This window comes from Daldinia vernicosa (assembly GCF_022497035.1).
Source record: "Daldinia vernicosa strain CBS 139.73 unplaced genomic scaffold F5Y00scaffold_30, whole genome shotgun sequence".
Lineage (NCBI taxonomy): Eukaryota > Fungi > Ascomycota > Sordariomycetes > Xylariales > Hypoxylaceae > Daldinia > Daldinia vernicosa.
The window spans coordinates 298,708-317,292 of record NW_025953946.1 but is presented as its reverse complement, the minus strand read 5'-3'; the positions used below and the strand labels follow the sequence as shown (position 1 = coordinate 317,292).

At 49.7% G+C, this 18,585-nt stretch overlaps 8 protein-coding genes across 8 annotated transcripts; 2 read left to right on the top strand and 6 right to left on the bottom strand.

Moving 5' to 3' along the window:
• Nucleotides 1-325: 325 nt before the first annotated feature.
• Nucleotides 326-2,341, bottom strand: F5Y00DRAFT_270853 (carotenoid oxygenase; the record flags this gene model as incomplete). Its single annotated transcript, XM_048012679.1, has 5 exons — nucleotides 326-1,137; nucleotides 1,224-1,880; nucleotides 1,966-1,975; nucleotides 2,032-2,073; nucleotides 2,135-2,341. 5 exons carry the CDS (start codon nucleotides 2,339-2,341, stop codon nucleotides 326-328), a joined length of 1,728 nt encoding a protein of 575 aa, XP_047863877.1.
• Nucleotides 2,342-2,771: 430 nt separating this feature from the next.
• F5Y00DRAFT_263115 (SnoaL-like domain-containing protein) lies at nucleotides 2,772-3,678 on the bottom strand (the record flags this gene model as incomplete). The annotated part of the gene is made up of 2 exons (XM_048011479.1): nucleotides 2,772-3,485; nucleotides 3,541-3,678. The coding sequence occupies 2 exons, from the start codon at nucleotides 3,676-3,678 to the stop codon at nucleotides 2,772-2,774; spliced, it is 852 nt and encodes a 283-aa protein (XP_047863876.1).
• A 1,126-nt stretch (nucleotides 3,679-4,804) lies between these two features.
• F5Y00DRAFT_263114 (uncharacterized protein) lies at nucleotides 4,805-6,487 on the top strand (the record flags this gene model as incomplete). The annotated part of the gene is made up of 5 exons (XM_048011478.1): nucleotides 4,805-4,912; nucleotides 4,964-5,086; nucleotides 5,138-5,251; nucleotides 5,385-5,663; nucleotides 5,732-6,487. The coding sequence occupies 5 exons, from the start codon at nucleotides 4,805-4,807 to the stop codon at nucleotides 6,485-6,487; spliced, it is 1,380 nt and encodes a 459-aa protein (XP_047863875.1).
• Nucleotides 6,488-6,587: 100 nt separating this feature from the next.
• On the bottom strand, nucleotides 6,588-7,780 carry F5Y00DRAFT_240149 (DUF1264-domain-containing protein). The gene is made up of 2 exons (XM_048008186.1): nucleotides 7,299-7,780; nucleotides 6,588-7,222 (listed from the first exon to the last, which is right to left on the bottom strand). The coding sequence occupies exons 1-2, from the start codon at nucleotides 7,489-7,491 to the stop codon at nucleotides 6,741-6,743; spliced, it is 675 nt and encodes a 224-aa protein (XP_047863874.1). The 5' UTR covers nucleotides 7,492-7,780; the 3' UTR covers nucleotides 6,588-6,740.
• A 361-nt stretch (nucleotides 7,781-8,141) lies between these two features.
• On the top strand, nucleotides 8,142-10,480 carry F5Y00DRAFT_108149 (uncharacterized protein). The gene is made up of 2 exons (XM_048003876.1): nucleotides 8,142-9,097; nucleotides 9,156-10,480. The coding sequence occupies exons 1-2, from the start codon at nucleotides 8,350-8,352 to the stop codon at nucleotides 10,175-10,177; spliced, it is 1,770 nt and encodes a 589-aa protein (XP_047863873.1). The 5' UTR covers nucleotides 8,142-8,349; the 3' UTR covers nucleotides 10,178-10,480.
• A 66-nt stretch (nucleotides 10,481-10,546) lies between these two features.
• Nucleotides 10,547-13,657, bottom strand: F5Y00DRAFT_240146 (DnaJ-domain-containing protein). The gene is made up of 3 exons (XM_048008185.1): nucleotides 13,142-13,657; nucleotides 11,486-13,085; nucleotides 10,547-11,432 (listed from the first exon to the last, which is right to left on the bottom strand). The coding sequence occupies exons 1-3, from the start codon at nucleotides 13,481-13,483 to the stop codon at nucleotides 11,269-11,271; spliced, it is 2,106 nt and encodes a 701-aa protein (XP_047863872.1). The 5' UTR covers nucleotides 13,484-13,657; the 3' UTR covers nucleotides 10,547-11,268.
• Nucleotides 13,658-13,860: 203 nt separating this feature from the next.
• F5Y00DRAFT_240143 (concanavalin A-like lectin/glucanase domain-containing protein) lies at nucleotides 13,861-15,747 on the bottom strand. The gene is made up of 3 exons (XM_048008184.1): nucleotides 14,506-15,747; nucleotides 14,341-14,393; nucleotides 13,861-14,280 (listed from the first exon to the last, which is right to left on the bottom strand). The coding sequence occupies exons 1-3, from the start codon at nucleotides 15,150-15,152 to the stop codon at nucleotides 14,231-14,233; spliced, it is 750 nt and encodes a 249-aa protein (XP_047863871.1). The 5' UTR covers nucleotides 15,153-15,747; the 3' UTR covers nucleotides 13,861-14,230.
• On the bottom strand, nucleotides 15,734-17,903 carry F5Y00DRAFT_240141 (glycoside hydrolase family 28 protein). Its single transcript, XM_048008183.1, has 6 exons — nucleotides 16,955-17,903; nucleotides 16,803-16,883; nucleotides 16,578-16,737; nucleotides 16,178-16,527; nucleotides 16,006-16,107; nucleotides 15,734-15,923 (listed from the first exon to the last, which is right to left on the bottom strand). The coding sequence occupies exons 1-6, from the start codon at nucleotides 17,483-17,485 to the stop codon at nucleotides 15,774-15,776; spliced, it is 1,374 nt and encodes a 457-aa protein (XP_047863870.1). The 5' UTR covers nucleotides 17,486-17,903; the 3' UTR covers nucleotides 15,734-15,773.
• Nucleotides 17,904-18,585: the final 682 nt, after the last annotated feature.

The following is an 18,585-nucleotide window of genomic DNA, read 5'->3' as shown; positions in this document are numbered from 1 at the left end:
TGCAATCGCTCTAGAACAAGCAAAGTGGTTACAATACATTCTTCCGAATAGGACCGACGAATCAGAACCCAGTAAAGACTCAGTATATACTCTTTAAGGAATTAAATAGGTAACTTGGACCAATCATGTTTGAAGGGTCTTGTACTATACCTCCCTCCCAATTAGCACCTAAAGATATCATGCATCCAGCGTAGCATCACTCGACTGATACCACCCAAGGAACATCTTGACGTCCGAACTGATACATACCTTATAGCCATAAGAAAACCCCAGTTTACTATAACTAACACGTACACAAATTCACTATCATTATCCTCTAAGAGCCCTACAAAGACCCATTCGCTCCACGACCATTCGTCACACCACTCCCACTCCCACTCCCGCTTGCCACAAACGCCTTCTGCCACGGCAGCGGCTCCTCCGCCGGCCGCACAGGCCCCAGCTCTCCCTCCCGGCGCTCCCGCCACGCCTCGATATCGCGATGATCCACGAAATTCCCATGGAACCCCAGCCGCAGCCTCAGCGGCAAGTGCACCGTCGCCAGCGGCCCCTTGGCCAAGTCCAGCGCGTCCCAGATCACCACGTCGTTGCGCAGCTCGTCGAGCTGGTTCTTCAGTGCCGCTAGGTACCCCTCGCCCTCCCTGCCGCCGTCCCGCGGGATAAACACCGGCTCCTGGAACGTCGCGGTCGGCCCCGCGAAATACACGTCTTCTCGGCCGGGTCTGCTGCTGCTGCTGCTCGCGCCCGCGGCGTCCTCCGACTCCCATGTGTAGTGCGCCATGCAGTTGAACAGTCCGCCCGCCGGGGGCCCGCAGCGCGCGAAGTCGTAGGGCCGCGTGGGGTCCACGCGCAGCTGCCAGAAGTGTTCGTACTTCTTGGTTACGTAGCGGTCGTCGATGCGGGAGAACTCGCCGTTCGTGGCCCATTCGATGGCCGCCTTGACGCGCGTGCCGGATTCGGCTTTCGGGTCGAAGATCCATCGACACGTTGGGCTGCTGAGGCGTTGTCGCCCCGCTAGATCGGGTTTCGAGCCGTCGGGGGGGAACCAGAAGAATACGTTGCCGTCGGCGACTGTAAGGTCGAAGACGATGTGTCCGTCTTCGTTCTCGTAGCACCCGGCGACGTGCCCGTGGAATCCTGTATGAGGATGGATGTTAGATAGTTTCTAGACTAAGTGCGATATGTGTACGTCGCTAGAGGAATCCCTTTGGAAAGATACCTACCGTTATCAGCTCGGAACCACTTCACATCCTCCGGCTTGCCACCGCGTCTCGGTACGATACCGTAGACCTGGTCCTCATTCGGGTCCCACGCGAATTTATTTCCGCCGGCCTTAAGACGCTCGAGGGACATCTTGAGCGGCGTGAGCGGGAGCACCGTGTAGTTCTTCGAGACGCCGCAGTCGTGTATCATGCCGGCGAACGGCGCCTTGAACCACAATTCCTCGGTCTTCTGGCCGTCGGCGTTGATAGTCCAAGTCACGACGTCGGCTTCGCAGTCGGAGCCGTTCGTCCCAGCCTCGTATGCGAAACACAGCATCTCGCCGGTGTCCGGGTCGAACTTGGGGTGCGCTGTGAACGTCGGAGCCGTGATCTGGCCCTCGAAGTCGTACCGTCCGATGGTCTCCAGCGTGACGGGGTCCATGGCGAATGGCGGGCCGTCCTCCTTGCTTGCCAGTAGCATGCCTCGCCAGAACGTGACGTTAGTATTGCTGACGGTGCGGATCACGCCCTTGACGCTTTCGTTGTCCGTGTAAGGATTCCGGTACCGACCAAATAGGCTCTGTCGTGCCTCTTCCTCCTTTAGGAACTTATCTGTCCGCACATATCGCTGTTTAAAGTCGGCGTGTCCGTCCTTAATGCGGATAGCTGTGACGCTGCCTATTTCCGCCATTCAGTAAGTTATAACGTGGCCCTTTCAGGGGGTAAATATATGATATAAACGACCCCCTTTCTCTTGACGTACCATCACCGTTCTGTTGGGTTGACGATCAGCGACGGAGTTATCAAGGTAAGAGATGAGTAAACTTACGAAATGAATATCATCTTCAAATATCGGCGGAAATCGATGATCCTATACCCCTATTAGCAGAGTTTTGTTACAATCCGTGTATATTCTAACATTTCCCACTCACCGGCTGCACACGATAAAAGGTCCCGTTGATATCGCGAGGGATCTCGCCTGTAACTTCGAGATCGATTATGTCTCCCTCGAAACGCGAGGGCTTGTTCATCGACGAGAATGCCGCCGTGTCCGGGAACTTGACCCGGCTACCTGTCCTCTTCCCATTGCTATACGGATACAACGAAACCTCAGAGGCGATAGCTTCAAGATGCGCCATAATTCGCAACTATCTCGTTAGTAATTGTAAAATACTATTATGTTAGAGAACCTCGCTCGGAAACGTCTATGATCCCCATGTGAAATACAACGTAGACCATACATTATGGCTTACAGACGGAGCCGGTTAGAGGTACCGGCCGCGTAGAATAACCCGATCACAGCGTGGTATAGGTAAACTAACTAGACCATTTAAGGTGTGGAGAAGCCGGTATGATCTTCACTCGATCGGCAGTTGTACTACGACTCCAGAATAGGCATATGAGAATACGTTTAAATAAAACAACTTCATGTATGTAACTAGGTTATAGGCCCGTGTCTACCATGGATCTCAGCGTTGGGGAAGTGGGGTTGACTATATGTAGAGACTCTTTACCCCAGATTCCAGGCGACCCCTTATTCCCCTTTAGGCTATATGTTGCAACCCAGCACTACGCGTTCTGAACTAGATCAGGCAGAACACTCGCCGAGCCCTCGCTCGCCCATTTCTTCCCCGCTCCAGGCCGAGTCTGTCCCTCCGGCAGTGCTAGAGTGAGCGGTGGCTCGGACGTGCTTGCATCCTTACCATAGTGCGGCGCGCGAAGATCGTCATCCTCAGTCTTCTTTCCCGTCACCGGATGAGGGTAGTGGAAAGGCACCACGCGCGTGTCAGGCCAGAGCATCTTCTGCTCGATGATCTCGTCGGGGCCTAAGGGGTCCTCGGGATAGGTCTCGCTAGGCCATGGAATGTAGTTCTCCTTAGTTAGAGACCAGCCCTTCTCATAGTCAGCATGCCAGAATGGGAAGTATCGATATCGGAATAGCTTCCAGACACCGTTCTCTTTGATATACTCGTTCTCATAGAGGCCACCTTCCCACCATTGAACATGCCCGCGTGGATGGGTCTCTTTAACAGATTGGTGCGTTCCGGCCTGCATCAGAGCGCGCATTCTGCACCAGGCATGTGTTCCGCTAGGGTCGACATCGACAATATCTTGCATCATAATGTGATCTAGCAGAAAACCACGGACTGGGCCGTTACGTCCATTAACGAAGGACTGCTGAAAACGGCCATTGTAGAGTCGTTTAACGCCTTCTTTTCCCCTATATCGCGACCCAAGGAATTCCACATAGGTATCTGGATGATCCGCGTACATGTCCACAACCTAAATACACATCGGTTAGTATAGATGATATAGAAAGTAATAAACCTTCGCCTACCTCATTATATAGGCACTTGTCAAGATAGTAGCCATATTTGAAGTGAGTTTTGCGTATTTCGGCTTCGTCTGAGATGCGCGAGACCTCGTTTTGGAGGAGAGCGACCTGCTCCTTCAGCTTTGATTGCTCAGCTCCCATGATGTCCAGAGGCGAATTTCACTTGAGACTATTGTTGAATGCACACTTCCAAGAGGATTCGCATCTGGCCTTGACTCGGCTTGATATTTAGCCAAGTATATATGTGCCTCCAAATCGAGCTCATAAAGACCCCTGTTCCGAAGGGCCATATTGGTAAGAGCTATGTCATGGGACTATACTATAGCTAGTCCCTGAAGCTGGGCTCGGCAGATATTCCCAGGTCATTCAATACCAAAAGGAGCATCGTCTAATCCGTGGGTGCGGGGAGCCTGTCGACCCCGCGAGAATTTGGAGACTGTAAATGAAGCAATCAAAGTTGAAGCCGGTTCAAGATAATAACATAGTCTCCAGTAACTTGGGTAATTGTATTCCTGCGGGAGAGCTATGACGAATTATGAAGTCATACTACAGCCAATAGACGTTATCCCCAACCGAGTAAAAATTTAACAATTACTTCTAACGGACGGGTTTCTGTTAGATGCTGGACCCAGCGGATGAGAAATCGTTGAAATCTCGAAGTTGCATCTTGGGTATGTAGTAATAGGGGTAAAACTAGGACCCAACCTGTAAGCACCATGACGAAGCGGACCTAATACATATCAGTATATAAAGAAGAATTATACTTAATCGCATATTTCACTTAATTAACAGACTTATATACCTAAGGTCAGTATCAATTTGCCCATAGAATCAATCTAAAAAAAATAATGGAGCTGTCCTGGAACAGATCACTTACGGAGTGTCGCCTCTGTATAAAGTAGTGATCTTGGGAGGTATGTTATCCGTAGCTTCAGATAGTGTCTTCTGTGTTCGAAGGACGGCGAATGAACCTTCTCTAGGTTCCTTAACGCGTACTTTAGAAGGAACTTTCTCATTATCTTACAAAAGGTGTAGGCTAAGGTAGGGGAAGGGGCAATGGACATCATAATTGAGCTTAGCTGGTGGCTGATTAGTTTCTCGGTACACCCAAGTCAATATTTTAATCTTTAACATTAAACACTCTTAGAAATATAAACTATAGACACAGATTTTATTATCAAACACAGTCTATAACTAGGTGCATTATTACTTCACCTCACTACTCTATCCCTTCGGCATCAGCCGAATTTGCTACGATACCTTCACGATGAAACTGGCTGGTTTCCTACGCAGTTACGCGGTTTCGGCATTGTTAGCTGCTCTACCTATAGTCGGGGCTGCCATAGATGAATGCGATGGGGTCCTGGTCTCGGAGGTATAACTCTATCCCGTTGAGACAGGCCGCAAAACTGACAAAGGAGTATAGACACTTCCTGTCCTTATAAACTCGACTGCCCTCTACGAGCATTTGCAGGCATTGCAAAATATCGCAGACGAACACGGTGGGAACAGGATAACCGGCTCCGCTGGTCATAACCAAACTTTACAGGTACACAACATTAGCTATACACATATATACGGCCACTAACCCGGCGTCCAGTATATTCAAGATCACATGAAGTCCCAGGGTTACTACGTGGAAGTCCAGCCTTTCCACGATTTAATACAGATCAACGGCAAAGCTACCTTGTGGGCAAACGGTGAAGCTTTCGAAGTTGAGCCGATAGGATAGTCTCCTGAATGCGCTTTTACTGAAGAGCCTCTCATAGCTGTTGATGGGGCAGGATGCAGAGCTGTAAATTAGATCAATATTAACTTATTCTAACGACGATTGCTAACATCATTAGATTGACTACCCGCAAAGGGCTTTCGGGGCGGTTGTAATGGTTGAGGCGGGCGGCTGTTCTCTGTCTGACAAGTCGATAGCCGCGGGTCAAGCTGGGGCTATAGGACTTTTAATGTATGAGTTCACGCAGCTTACTCCAAGCTTAGGCGCGCTGGACGATCGTCATATCCCATCGGCAAAAATAGCTTACAGGGATGCCCGACGCATTATGGAATATAGACTTCCCCTATTCGTTAACACTTTCGACATTTATATGCAGTATAAGGAGGTCTCCAGGTTTGTACCGCTGAGCTAGTGTTAAATGTTTTTACACTAACTTCCAAAAGCTACAACGTGTTTGCAACCTAGGAATATGGAGACAAGGACAACGTGTTGTTGGTTGGCACGCATACCGATTCAGTCAGTTCAAGCGCAGGCATCAACGACAACGCCAGTGGTGTAGCCAGTCTTCTAGAAATAGCCACACAGCTCTCAAGATTCAAAACAAATTCAACAGTCAAATTCGCCTTTTGGACAGCCTCGGAACCATGCTTGCTAGGCTCCAAACACTGGATGTATACTACCCACCAGGAAGAGCTTCAGAAAATACGCCTTTACCTCGATGCCAACATGCTTGGCTCACCCAATGGCGCTCTCAAGGTATATGACGGGTACGAATCCTCTTTCGGCACACCTGGACCACATGGCTCCGAAGAAGCCGAGACAATTCTAATACAAGGGTTTGAGGCTCAAGGCGTAAATTTCACAAGGACCGAGATCAGCAACCGCAGCGACTACGCCACATTTTTTGATGCCCAGATCCCGTTTGCGGGTCTTTTCAGCGGCGCCAACGGATTGAAGACACAGAAGGAGGCAGGTATGTTCGGAGGCGATGCCGGGGTTCCATACGACGCCAACTATCACGAGCCGGACGACGATATAGAGAATATCAATATGGCAATACTGTTGCAAAACACGAAGGCATTAGCCCACGCCGTTGGAGTTTACGGTAGAAGCCCCGATAGCTTTCCGGCGTCGGCGGCGATCCGGCATTATGGCACGTCAACGAAATATCTATACCCACTGCTGGCCTCAGCATGGGTTGCATACTACTTGCTGTCCTAACTGGTGTAAGCTAATTACACCTATCCTCTGGATCCAATTATACTTATCATTGGGGGTGGTAATGCTGAGAACGAGTACATAGTATTAATTAGAACACCTACACACATCGCGTAATTGCGAAATAAACCTTGAGATTATCTTCTCTGCTAGACGCCCCCGTAAAATATCACTGATGTGACTAATAATTGAGAATTAATTGTTGTTGCAATTTCACGTTTTGCTCGTTATCTCTCCCTCTTTTCAGCTCTGAGGCCTACATCGAATTACGTCTCTTCCAAGGCCAATCGGCGTCCGGATGGAGCTTAGGCACTTCGATATCCTTCCTCAGCTCCTTCTTGCGCTTCCAGTCGCAACCGAATCTCCTGTCGCGGTCGCCCACCGCCTTCTCGAAATCGAACTGGCCGTCGGCCGTGAAGCTAGTCATGTGCTTGGGCTCGCCAAGCGGGAGAGCATCGCCCCGATCTGTCTGCCATAAGTGGTAGACCTTGCCGTATAAGCCGATTACGCGCTTCACCTCCTGCGTCTCGGCAGCCTCCCAGACCTGCTGCGCGCCAGGTATGGTCGTCGGCCCCGGCATGATTAGCATGCCGGATTTCACCTCGTAGACGTGCGAGTGCCATAGCTTCCGCTCCTCAGCGGGTAGAGTCTCGTACAGCTTGGGCGTGATCATGTACTCGATGCCTATAAGCCGGGCGTTGGGCTCGGGACTATCGTAGAGGATGCATTGCCGGACGTCTAGGGGGTGTTAGAATGAGATGTGATGGGCTAGGCTGGGTTGGGTTGAATAAAGGGGTATTCATAATCTACCTACCTTCGGTTAGGTGAGCGCAATAGTGGTTCGCTTCTACGTAGCGGCCTGGCTCGTCGGAGTATGTGTGGAAGGCGTTTAGGTGTGCGCAGAGTTGCTTCGTAGGTTGGAAGTTTTGGATCATAGATGCGCCGGTCTCGAGGATTGTATCCTCGGTTGGGACTGGGCCGCCGGGGACGTGTGGATTTGTCGCCATGGTCTTACTTATCTTGAGAGTTCAGAATGGTGTCTTATTTAAACCGATACTGGCTTGTATAAGTGATATGTGCCTCACTTATATCCTTTTAGATGCTGGTATAATAAGAGCATAAATGGTATTAGTTGGATGAGATTATACGTAGATATTACCTATTCATTGCCATATATATATTATTCTATACGTACTAATACTTATAAAGTTGCATTTAACCTCAACTCGATACATAGAAAGCAATAATGCTGATGTCATGAGTGCGTCGTCCCCCGCCGAATCAGCGGGACTCACAGGAAACTGGCAAACAGAATAACATGCTAACTGCTCTGTAAATGGCTACCCCCCTAGACTACACTAATAGCGTCGGCGAGGTCAACAATTGACCTCGCCGACGCTATTAGTCTAGGGGGGTACTTGATAGTATATCAGAAAGCAGAGTTGTAAAAGTAAGACCACATTCATATGTACCTTTTACATACGCATTTAGGTAGATGGACCTTGAGAAATCACGTGTAACCCCTTATCGTAACAACTTTATTACTAACCTTGTACAATACCTGGTAGAGTGTACGTACACACCTAACGTACAGTGTATATCATGCACTAATGCACCCTTTCGCACGCTTCCTTCCCCCACAGGGGTCTGGCCATAGCGTCATTCTATGTATTAACGCCCCATTGATGGAACCGCAACCTAACAGTTACACCATATAGAAACTCACCAACCACACGACGGTAGAGTTTCACACCAACACCAACCCCAATTGCGTATCCCGATTTAAGAATTCATATTCCAACTTTTGCAAATTTTGAATTTTGATATACACTATACCACACGAGGGGCCCAGACCCAAACAAATCATGGCGGCATCCCGCCGCGGCCAGCCTGAGCTGCAGGTCCGCCTTCCCTCGTCCCCGAACGCTGCGATTCCCGAATTACCCCCCATATCCGCCCTGTTTTTGATCGACTTCGACGTCAAGGCCGGGTATACCATCTCGTGGAAGGCTTCTAAACCCGGAGTAGAGCTCGAGGGCGTTGTTGAGTACAAGTCCCTGCCGTCGGGACTGCATACTGTTTCGGAGGACTTGATCTACTTCGTGCACGATGGGTATGCGGGGTTGAGCGCGTTTGTCAATGCGCCTGTTGAGGATAGCGAGGTGCGGAATGCGAGGATGCTGGCGGTGGGTGTGCTTGTGCCGCTGAGCTACGGCCGGTTGGGAAGAGCTTGGAGACATGCTGAGGGGTTGAAGACAATGGCATCGACACTCGCTACTAGTACCAAGGACATCGGTATATTAGAGGAGTACTGGGAAAAACATCAGGCCAAAGAAGAATCAGTTGCGCCGGTCGAATCTATCGAGTCGCCATCTGTTACGTCTCAACTCCTGCCGAAGCAACCTCAAGGCCACGTTAGGAATCGTTCGACCTCTGATGGGGCAACTTTACTACCGCCTGGCCATAGACTCTCAGCATACCATCCTGCCTGGAGCTTGACGAAGCTCTTAGACACGTTTGGGCCCCTGATATTTCCAATATACCGTGCTGCGTTGTTGCGCAAGCGCATTTTAATATCATGCCACGCGCCCGTGCAAGAAGCTTGCAACTTCGGTTAGTCTAACCATATATTAGCATTAGCTAGCTACCTGTTTGCTAACAATGATCCTAGTTTACGACATATCTATCCTATCAAACATTCCGCAACCAATATTCGACCTCTTATCCCCCAGCTCGCCTCCCCACCGCTTACGACCCCTCTTCTCCATCGGTGTCCACGATATCCCCTTCCTCGTTGAGGACTCCAAGCACAGACGCAACAGCGACGAGCCCCTAGACGGCGATCATGAGGCTGGAACGGGTTGGGTGGCCTGTACGACCGACAGCATCCTTGCTAAGAAAGACACGCTCTGGGATGTCCTCGTCACCCTACCAGCTCCGCACTCCACCAAAGCAGCGCGGCGCATCTGGCCTAAGATCGAAGGGCCGGGCGGCATTCCCATCCGCGCCTCGCAGCGGGACCTAAGACGTTTCCGCTCTCTCAAGACCGGACTGGCCCGGCTTTCCTCGCAATTTAGTCCCGGCGCGTCGCCCACCACGCCTCGAGACCCTACCGAGACTAACGACCCGTTTTTTGACGAGGCAGAGGAGAAGGAGGTTGTCGAGCCCTCCAGCTGGGCCGCCCTTGCTTACAACGGCTTCATGTGGTGGGCCTCAGCCGGCGAGCAAGCCCACACAGAAATAGCCGAAGAATCAGCCCACGACGCCGAGCTCCTCGCCGGCATGGTTGGCTCACCATCTTCCTCTTCCGCGGTCCGAATGGAGGCCCCTCTGCTCTCCGCGTCAATCGCCTCGCTGCCACCCGCCGACCCCAACGAGGCGGGCACAGAACTCGCGCTCATCGCGTATTTCCACCGGCTTACGGCGCAGGTCCTCGGCACGCTGGCGGACGTTGTCGAGAGCGACGAAGATGACGGGGAAGATGATGGTACCGCCGCGTTGATAGATGACGACGATGATGGTGCGGAGGGCCGGGGCGTGCGCGTAAGCAGTGAGGATGTTGCGCGCATGGGCCTCGATGTATGGAGCGCTGCGGACGCGGCGTTTTTGACGGCGGCTGTGAAGGCGTATTTTGGTCGTAGGGCCTATGTTGAGGGGAAGGGGGTCGAAATTTGTGGTGTTAGAATTTGTTAGTGATGGATGGATGGATGGATGGGTGGGTTGGTCTAATGGTCGTGAAATAGGGGGGGTTTGACGAGCTACTTCAACCAATGGTGGTGGTACGAAGTGAGGGGAGGAGATATCCCCATTGTACATTAATATTGCCCTTCTCGTGGCTATACGAGATAGGATAGGAGGTTCGGGACACGGGAAACCCGAATGTCGTCTTAGGTAATGGGTCGCTGGTGTGCTATCTGTGTATGCGTATGAATTAGTGCGCGTGTGCCTCGTATAAAGGCCTCGCAGATGGAATTGAATATATTACAAAGTAAAGAAGTACGATGGCTTGGTGTCGGGGATCCATGTGCTGAGCTTGAGATAAGGAGATAATTACCGCAGCAAGGCATAGTAATAGTTAAAGACGTGCCTGTATACCTAAACCATGCCTTTGCAAGAATATTATTATAGAGTGAGTAGGTGAGTTATCTCGAGAAAAAAAACCAGGCCAATTTTCAACTTCAACGTTGCATCGCGCATTAGAATACTCCTTCGTAGACATTACGAACTCATAAGTAGGTACACAGGCTAGAAAAGCATCATGAACGCACATCTCAAGCATGATGATGATATACAGTTATTCCCCCCTTAACCAACCCCCATTCTCACGAATACGACACACACAACACCAAACCACTCGCAACTCACAGAACAAGCATACAAACATGATATCTGGTCTTGAACTTTCCATCTGCGCAGCGCGCGGGCTGTTTCTAGTATATGTACCTAATGTATACGCCCTATCGCATGCGCCTTGTCTCCCTACAACGCCACGACGCCGATCCTATGCCGCCGCGGCGTGCGCGCTTTTTCCCCGCACAAAGAACTAACTAACTAACTAACTAACTATACACGTGCGCTACTATCTCGATCGAGATGCAGCCGTCAGTATCAGACATCGCGGTCTGATTAAAGGGGGGAGGGGGGAATAGTACGCCTGATTAAGATTTCCAATACACGACCGGCTCTACTAAAATCTCGGTGCTAGTGCTTGTTTCGATGGTGCTATCTTCTTCCTCCTCACTACTTCTACTATCTTCGTCGTCTGCCGCCGGAAACTCGACATCTTACGACTCGGGTTCCGTATCAGTGTTTGTCTCACTAGTGCTGTCTTCTTCCTCTTCGGTGCCGCTCTCCTCATCCGAGTCGTCGTCGTCTTTCCGCCTCTTGGGCTTTGTGGCGCCTGCAACGCTACCGCCCTTAAGTGCGCTCATCTGGCCAGCAAGAGAATCTAGATTTCAAGTTAGAATAGTATATAAATAACTGTTAAAGTAGAAAGCTTACCTTCTTCTGGCTCACTAATTTCGTCCTCCCCAGCCATTGCGGCTGCTTTGCTGGCATCCTCGACGTTAAGAGTAACCTCCATCTTCGTGTCGAACCCAATGTAGCTGTCGCACACGACGTGCATGACAAATGTGTAAGTGCCAGCTTGAGGAGGAGCAGCGAACTGGGCCTTCAAGGTCTGCATGTGGTATGTCGGCTTTCCGTCGTCTGTGAATATAGGCATGTCAAATGTAGTGAAGGGGAAAGGCTGTACGGCCATCTTTCCCTGTTTGCTATCCGAGAGGAAGATGCTCCATTTCGGCGAATGGTCACGGGGATAGTGAGGAGCGAAAGCAATGGGTGGTGATACGGGTTTGTTGTCTTCCTTTGAGATTATCTTCCCATTTGCGTCCTTCACTGCCTTTTTACGTCCCATGAGCGCGTCAAGATCATCCTCAGCAGCATCGACATCCTCTAGATCAAGCTCGTCGATCTCCGGAACGTCTGTGCTCCCAGGAGGAATAAATCGACCCTTCACAACAAGAGTGACCAAAGATGAGGGAATAATAAACCGTTCGCCAGCAACCTTGAAGAATGCCTTTGCGATTCTAAGATAAGGAAGCTGCTGTGCGACACTGACCGCTGTCTTGTATTGCTCTTCGTTTAGAAGCCCTTCTCCGACTACGGCGCTTCTGCGCTGAGAGTCAGGTTGGTCCATAAATTCCTGAACAGTAACATGCGTTTTTGAGTCGCCCTCAACGGCCTTCACTATAGTTGGTGTAAAGTGGGGAAGCTGGAACAGGGGAGAGGCCTTCGGGGGCACGGCTTGGATGAGTCGTTGGCTAACGTAGAACGAGGAGAGGATAGGGACAACGTTGCCATATGCAAGTGAGATCACTCTGAAGGAACCGCAGAGGCTCTGCGCAATCGGCGCAACCATATACTTGGCACTGTTCAAAGCTGGGTCGTCAAGCTCTACACGGCCAAGGTAAGACCATAAAAGTGCCAGAACCTTTCTCCTTACGCCGCTATCGAGGTCCTCTAGCTTCTCTTTGTCCTTGACTGATAGTCCGCCTGCAAAGGGAGTGATTTCCCCTTCTGCCAGTACCCTCGATTCAATTTTCGCGAGACCAGATTCGGCCTTGTCTCCCTTGAGCGCATACTGGAATTCCTTACCACCGCTGAGAGCAGTCACAAGGTCCCCCTCATCCATAGTCTCGGAGTACTCGCGGAATAGGTTATTGGCGCTTTCGACTTGGACTCCCTCTTTGGTTATACGTTGGGTACCGTACCACCAGGATCCGACGTAGTAAGGTAATAGAACTCCGAGAAGTAAAGCGTACACCAGCACGACATATTTACCATTCCCTTCGGAGATGATGAACTGGGGGAGGGCAATTCCGATGCTGTAGCTTTGCTTGCCGTCGGGGTGTCCATATTGAATGTAATTGTTGCGAACCTCCTCGTCCGTAAGTGCTTGGTATGCCTTCGTAATATCAACCCATTTGTCGCTCAATGTCTCAGTAGTCTCGTTCTTAGCTGGGTCCGGCTTGGCCTTGTCAGGGTGATATTTGAGACCGAGCTTTCTGTAGTGAGATTTGATCTGCTTTTCGGACGCCGACTAGAATAAACTTGATTAATACATATACTAGAAATGCGCAATTTGCAAATACATACCTCAGAGACTCCCAGAATATCATAGGGATTCCATATCTTAGCTGTCGTTCGTTGGGTAGTAATGATTAGGTATAACATTCCGGCCATAAGGGTCCATCCTATTAGAGCGGCAATGGCGCGCTTGACCTTGCGCTGCTTTCGCTTCTGGGCTGCGCGCTGCGCTTGGATAAGGTCGGCATGTTCTGGTTGGTATGAGGTCTTTGTCCGCGGTGCAAGTGCGGCAGGGTCTTTGCTCGGGGAGAGGAGGCTATATGTGAGAGGTAGAGTGACGATAGAAGTTAGAGTGAATACGAAGAAAGGGTAAAATTGCCCCTGTTCGTCGTAAGAATACTCCGAACTCATGGTGCAGATGAGCCCTATAACAGGGACTTTGAGGCAGATTCGTTAAGGACCTCAAAGTGTGTTTTGTCCAGAATTGTTGTTGTCGAAAAGAGAGAGAGAGGACTTGTTGTGCTGGAGTTGAACTAGATTGGAGATTGGTTAAATTTAGAAGCGCCTGTCAAGGCAAGCTGTCCACTGTCCAAAGGAATTGCATAATCCGTCTTGAATCGTGGCCTTCTAAATTTCGAGTGGCTACGTACCGGGTGGGTCTCTGATGTCTTATCTTATCGATAGGTAGAATATTAATAAATGTGGCGTGTCCGGCTTAAGATAGACCGGGTATATAACCTGACTTTTGTACCTGACTAAACTTGCCGGATTTCAATATCAGAATTACACAACTACATTAACGGGCATTAAGATAAAGCATTTGTAATAAGGTTGTAACATCTCACTTTGTATTCTTTGTCTACAAATTATTCGGCTTCGAGTAATATCGACAACGACGGGTCTGGTTACTAGAAAAGAGTCTTTACGTATTCATGAATTATACTTATAAGCCTAGGTAGGTACTATACATCTACCTATAGACCATCAGGTACCCTCTAAAAAGAAGCTGGATCTTTAACCCCTTATTTCAGCTCGCTTGTGAATTAAACTAGATCCCACCATGTCCTCGCTTAGGTTCATAGATACCAGAGCTTCGGCGTTAGGATAGGTGGTATATTTCTGCAACCTCTCTATTTCTCCTTGCTATTATATCCCGTATTACGGGTTATAGCTCAATACCTCTAGGTTTCGCACCTGATATAACGTGTCTGTTTTATTCATCGTTAGCCAGGAACGTCACAGCCCTGGGTCTTAGTATAGGTACTTACCGCTGCTAGGGCCCGGAGATCCGGATGAGCCCTCCATTTGCAAGTTGATAATCCTAAAAAGGAACCGCTGTTAATTATGCTATGCTATGCTATGCGCCTTCACCTCCTTCCTCCCTGCGGCTAGACTCGTGACGGGAGCAGCAGCTCCGGATTCATTCAACTTACAGATACATGGGCTTGCCGAAGAAGTTCCCCCCGACCTGCGTCGTGACGAGCGAGCCGTCCATGTAGAACTTGACAGAGACATCCCGCTGGTTGATATCGCGGATCTCGCATTTGATAGCGTGGAACTGGTCCGGGCTGGCGTAGTCCACGTCCTTCCAGGAGAGCACGGACGACGTGTTGAACGTGTTGAACGAGATCTTGCCCGACCCCTTCCACTCCGCCATGTCGATCTCGGGCGGCCAGCCGTCCACCGCCGTCAGCCAGAACGCGGGCCAAGTGCCCTTCGTCGTCGTGGCCTTGAACTCGCCCGAGAAGTCGTACCCGCCGCCCCGCGACACGTTGAAGTGCTCCTTGGCGCTGATGGCCCCCGACAGGTAGTTGATCTTGATCTGCTGCCCGCCGTGCGTGGCGTCCTTCTGGCCGGCGACCTTCTTCGCGGTCAGAGTCACCATGCCGTCTACGAACTTGACTTGGCCCTTGTCCATGCGCGCGCCGCCGTTGTGGTCCGTTCCCCACGGGTAGTTGTAGGCCCAGTCCGCGTCGAAGTTGGACTGCGAGTCGAAGCTCGTTTTGGGGATTATGGTGCGGACTGCTGAGGCGCAGGACGCGGCTGCTAGGAGCAGCGAGTATGCCCCGAGTAAATGCATGGTGGCAAGTAAAAAAGGTGGTCGGTAGGTATATCTTGTACGTACATGCGAAACGGAATTCAAGAGCTTGCCTGGATTACGAGCGAAGCCGTCGAATAAATACTCGTCTTCTCTGTTCTAGACTCGACGGCAGACTTGAGGTTAAACTGGACCATGAGTCCATGACGGTAGGAAAGGGGTGCTAATGGTGGAAATATTAATTAGTTGAGTTGCAATGTACGTCCTCGTCCCGTTTATATACCACCCCGTCTGGGGTAGGTAGTATAGCCACTTGCGGTCGATATTTATCCGGATAAATCCTCGATTGAAAATGTCTAATAGGCCACATTACGCACGATATCGGTACTAAAATAAAAGGAGGGCGGGAAGCGTCAGTGCAGTAACGGCATCCTGTCTCGTATTAATGCTTGTACATATGTATTAAAGTCAAGCTATCTTAATGCGGTTATTATGCCGAAGACCCTGATCGATCGGCAGTGGCATGTTCTAGTCGTTCGACCTTGATGTTCAGCGTCGTATTGGTGCGGTTAGCGTTAGCTTTTTATATCATCTTGAATGTAGAATTATATACTCCTATTTATTATTTATTCAAATATACAGAGATTTCGGCAAGATGCACCCCTAACCTTGCTCCGTATCCCGATCTTCCTCGGATTCTGCAACGCAAGTCAGTTGTAGCAGGCCGTTATCCATATTCCTACACTCGTAAACCGGAGACTCTCCACTCGGAACCGTGACCGTGATATTTTCAATTTTGATGTTGCTACATCGCTGATTTGGGGATTTTGGGTTAGCATACCTAGGTACTTAACTAACTACCTTGCTTCGAGATACGTAGGATCTTAGAACTTACGTCCGGTGCGCTGCATACAAGCGAGCCTGCTTGCGGGTCCAACTTCGCAGAGGTCGTTCCGTAGATGTTCTTCATGGTTACGTCCTCGATAGTTAAGTTGGCCTACACATTCAAGGATTAGTACTACGAAGGCGTCTTAACCTAGGACGTTCTGGCCTCCTACGACACTTACCGGGAACTCATTACACAACGTCTCGTTGCTCTGTCCGTAACACTGCGTGATGGTGATGGCCCTATCGTTATTAATGCTATGAAGGAGGTCATACGTAACGTTCCGAACATAGCCAGATCCCCCACCGCCGACGAGATGAGTCTGGAAGTTAGTCTGCGCGCCGGGCCACACCTTTATCCTCGCAAAGTCGCTAGCGTTAGTCATGGAGATGTTGTAGATGTGAAGGTTCTCAACTATGTCTGTTTGATCCACGTATTGGCCAATAGAACCAATACTAATACCATGCGAGCCAATACACTCCAAGTTTTGGATGACAACGTTGGTGCTGTTTGGTTTGAAGGACACGCAGTCTAGTAAGTCAGCAATCACCTATAACAGTCAAGTACTATTTTATACATACCATCGGTATTCCGAATAAAAGAATCTTGTATTACTACTCGATCGGAACGGTAGGTATCCCAACCATCCGAGTTGGCAATTTTCACCCCGTTAAGTGACTCCGCGCGAAGATCCATATTGCTAACGATGATGTCGGAACTATTCGCAATAATATTGAACCACTATAGGTATATTAACCAAGAGTTATCTGTATGAATAGCCAAGCATCATTAATGCTATCACTTACGTTTGGCGGGTTGCGCATCCGCAGATTCGACATGGTGGCCCCTTTCATGCCGTCAAAGGCAAAGAGCATAGGCCGATACAACTACGAATTGTAGAGTTAATACTGCTATCTATCCAATGTAAATATCACAATTAATTTCTAAATATACTCACAGCCGTATTATTCTGCAACTCCTCCCAATACGCCTGACCCTTGCCATCGATGACACTCTTCCCCTCCTCCAGAGTCAAGTCGCCGTATATATTGACATCCTCTCCACCGAACTTCCAAAACACGCTCTGGTTCTGGAACTCGTACTTGAAGCTATTGTTCTGCCAGTAGTACACGTCAGAGTCGTCGAAAGCGATGGAGCCGGTGATGACAATGTCGATGTGCTTGAGAAAATTGAGATCTAGCGGCGAGCCAATCTGATACGCCTTGTCGAATACGACGGTACCACCGTTGTTGCATTCTCGCAGAGCCTGCAGTATATGCGGTGCATCGTCGCGTTTCGTGCTACACCCTTGCTTTACGTGGCAGTACCTCCCTTCCTCACGCGGAGGCGAGGGCGGCATAGCTTTGCCGGCGTTATAAGGCCCTGGTACGACATTGGGACGGGACGGGATCTTGGAGTGTTCCGTCGCAAGTGCTGGCGAGAGGAGAGCAAGCGCAGCTATAAGCGAGCTCATTAGGTCGAGCTGCATCGTCGAAACGCTGTGCTTGAAAACTATTTTTTAACAGATATTCCTCTAATAGCTCAAGTTGCAGGCATCTATCTTCCCGATTTCTAGCAAAGGAAAGAAAGTCTAGAGGTCGTATTTATATTTACACATTTTCCAGAAACGTCTAATATAAAACTTGGAGGGTTCACACGCTCGGGCTCGAAACAGCACGAAGCCAAGACCCCGAACCAAGATGCCGGGAAGATATATCACAGCGATAGGTGGATGATCTGTGGGGTTTGCTAAGGTTCCTGGAGATCTCGGCTGGTCGGCCAATATTACAGCGGTGCTAAGCTGTTGATTATTAGATTGGTCTTCATCGAGCCCCAAAAAGTACCCAAGGCTTAAATCCTACTTGCCATCAGGGGATAAGTCTTGAAGTAGAACTATTCGATGAGCCCCCATGATGTGATAGTGTCAACTTTTAAGAACTCCAACCCTGTTCCCCCGCAACTGACCTGGAATGTTCCCCGCACGATCTGGGATTGAATAGCTGGGGTAATGGTATTCCGTACCGTGGTGAACTATCGAGCTTTTCTTCACTACATAACCACCACGTATAACCGATTCATAAATACGTTAGATAAAATTTGGCTTTGCAGTTTACCAGTTAGCTAATGGGGCAAATTCAAGATTTAACATAGGGTATCTTATAAATATAAGTTAGCTATCGTGTTTGAGCTTCACTTGTTATGATCATAGGCACTTATACAAACCCCCTTTCCTATTCTAGGGACAAAGTAATCATACCATACTGTATTGTGTAGTTACGCATCTATTTCAACCTCTATGCTAAGTTACTTCAAAGACGACAATACTTCTGCATAGACTCAAGCATCTTTGCCTCGTACTCCGTGTTCTAGAAAATGCGTCTTCTACCTGGTAGTCTAAGCACATTACCGAGCCTCAGCCAACCGAAATAACCCCTCTAATATGCCATATTTGCTGGCTCCGAATATCCAAGAAAGGGGGGGGGGGGGGGGGGGTTAAATTACTATTTATCTTTTTGGTCGGCCCCCGGCCCCGGAAAAATATCCAACCCCCCCGCCCCCCCCCAAACCACCCGAAACCGCCGCCACGGG

Excerpts from the sequence above, each read along its gene's own strand:
- F5Y00DRAFT_240149 (XM_048008186.1), bottom strand. The coding sequence starts at position 7,491 with ATGGCGACAAATCCACACGTCCCCGGCGGCCCAGTCCCAACCGAGGAT. Across the intron at positions 7,223-7,298 it reads TTGCGCTCACCTAACCGAAG|ACGTCCGGCAATGCATCCTC; the intron begins GTAGGTAGATTA and ends AACACCCCCTAG.
- F5Y00DRAFT_108149 (XM_048003876.1), top strand. The coding sequence starts at position 8,350 with ATGGCGGCATCCCGCCGCGGCCAGCCTGAGCTGCAGGTCCGCCTTCCC. Across the intron at positions 9,098-9,155 it reads GCAAGAAGCTTGCAACTTCG|TTTACGACATATCTATCCTA; the intron begins GTTAGTCTAACC and ends CAATGATCCTAG.
- F5Y00DRAFT_240146 (XM_048008185.1), bottom strand. The coding sequence starts at position 13,483 with ATGAGTTCGGAGTATTCTTACGACGAACAGGGGCAATTTTACCCTTTC. Across the intron at positions 13,086-13,141 it reads ATATTCTGGGAGTCTCTGAG|TCGGCGTCCGAAAAGCAGAT; the intron begins GTATGTATTTGC and ends AGTTTATTCTAG. Across the intron at positions 11,433-11,485 it reads AATTAGTGAGCCAGAAGAAG|ATTCTCTTGCTGGCCAGATG; the intron begins GTAAGCTTTCTA and ends CTTGAAATCTAG.
- F5Y00DRAFT_240143 (XM_048008184.1), bottom strand. The coding sequence starts at position 15,152 with ATGCATTTACTCGGGGCATACTCGCTGCTCCTAGCAGCCGCGTCCTGC. Across the intron at positions 14,394-14,505 it reads TTCGGCAAGCCCATGTATCT|GATTATCAACTTGCAAATGG; the intron begins GTAAGTTGAATG and ends GTTCCTTTTTAG. Across the intron at positions 14,281-14,340 it reads ATCTCCGGGCCCTAGCAGCG|ACACGTTATATCAGGTGCGA; the intron begins GTAAGTACCTAT and ends TGAATAAAACAG.
- F5Y00DRAFT_240141 (XM_048008183.1), bottom strand. The coding sequence starts at position 17,485 with ATGCAGCTCGACCTAATGAGCTCGCTTATAGCTGCGCTTGCTCTCCTC. Across the intron at positions 16,528-16,577 it reads TTTTATTCGGAATACCGATG|ACTGCGTGTCCTTCAAACCA; the intron begins GTATGTATAAAA and ends CTGACTTACTAG. Across the intron at positions 16,108-16,177 it reads CGTTGTGTAATGAGTTCCCG|GCCAACTTAACTATCGAGGA; the intron begins GTAAGTGTCGTA and ends TTGAATGTGTAG.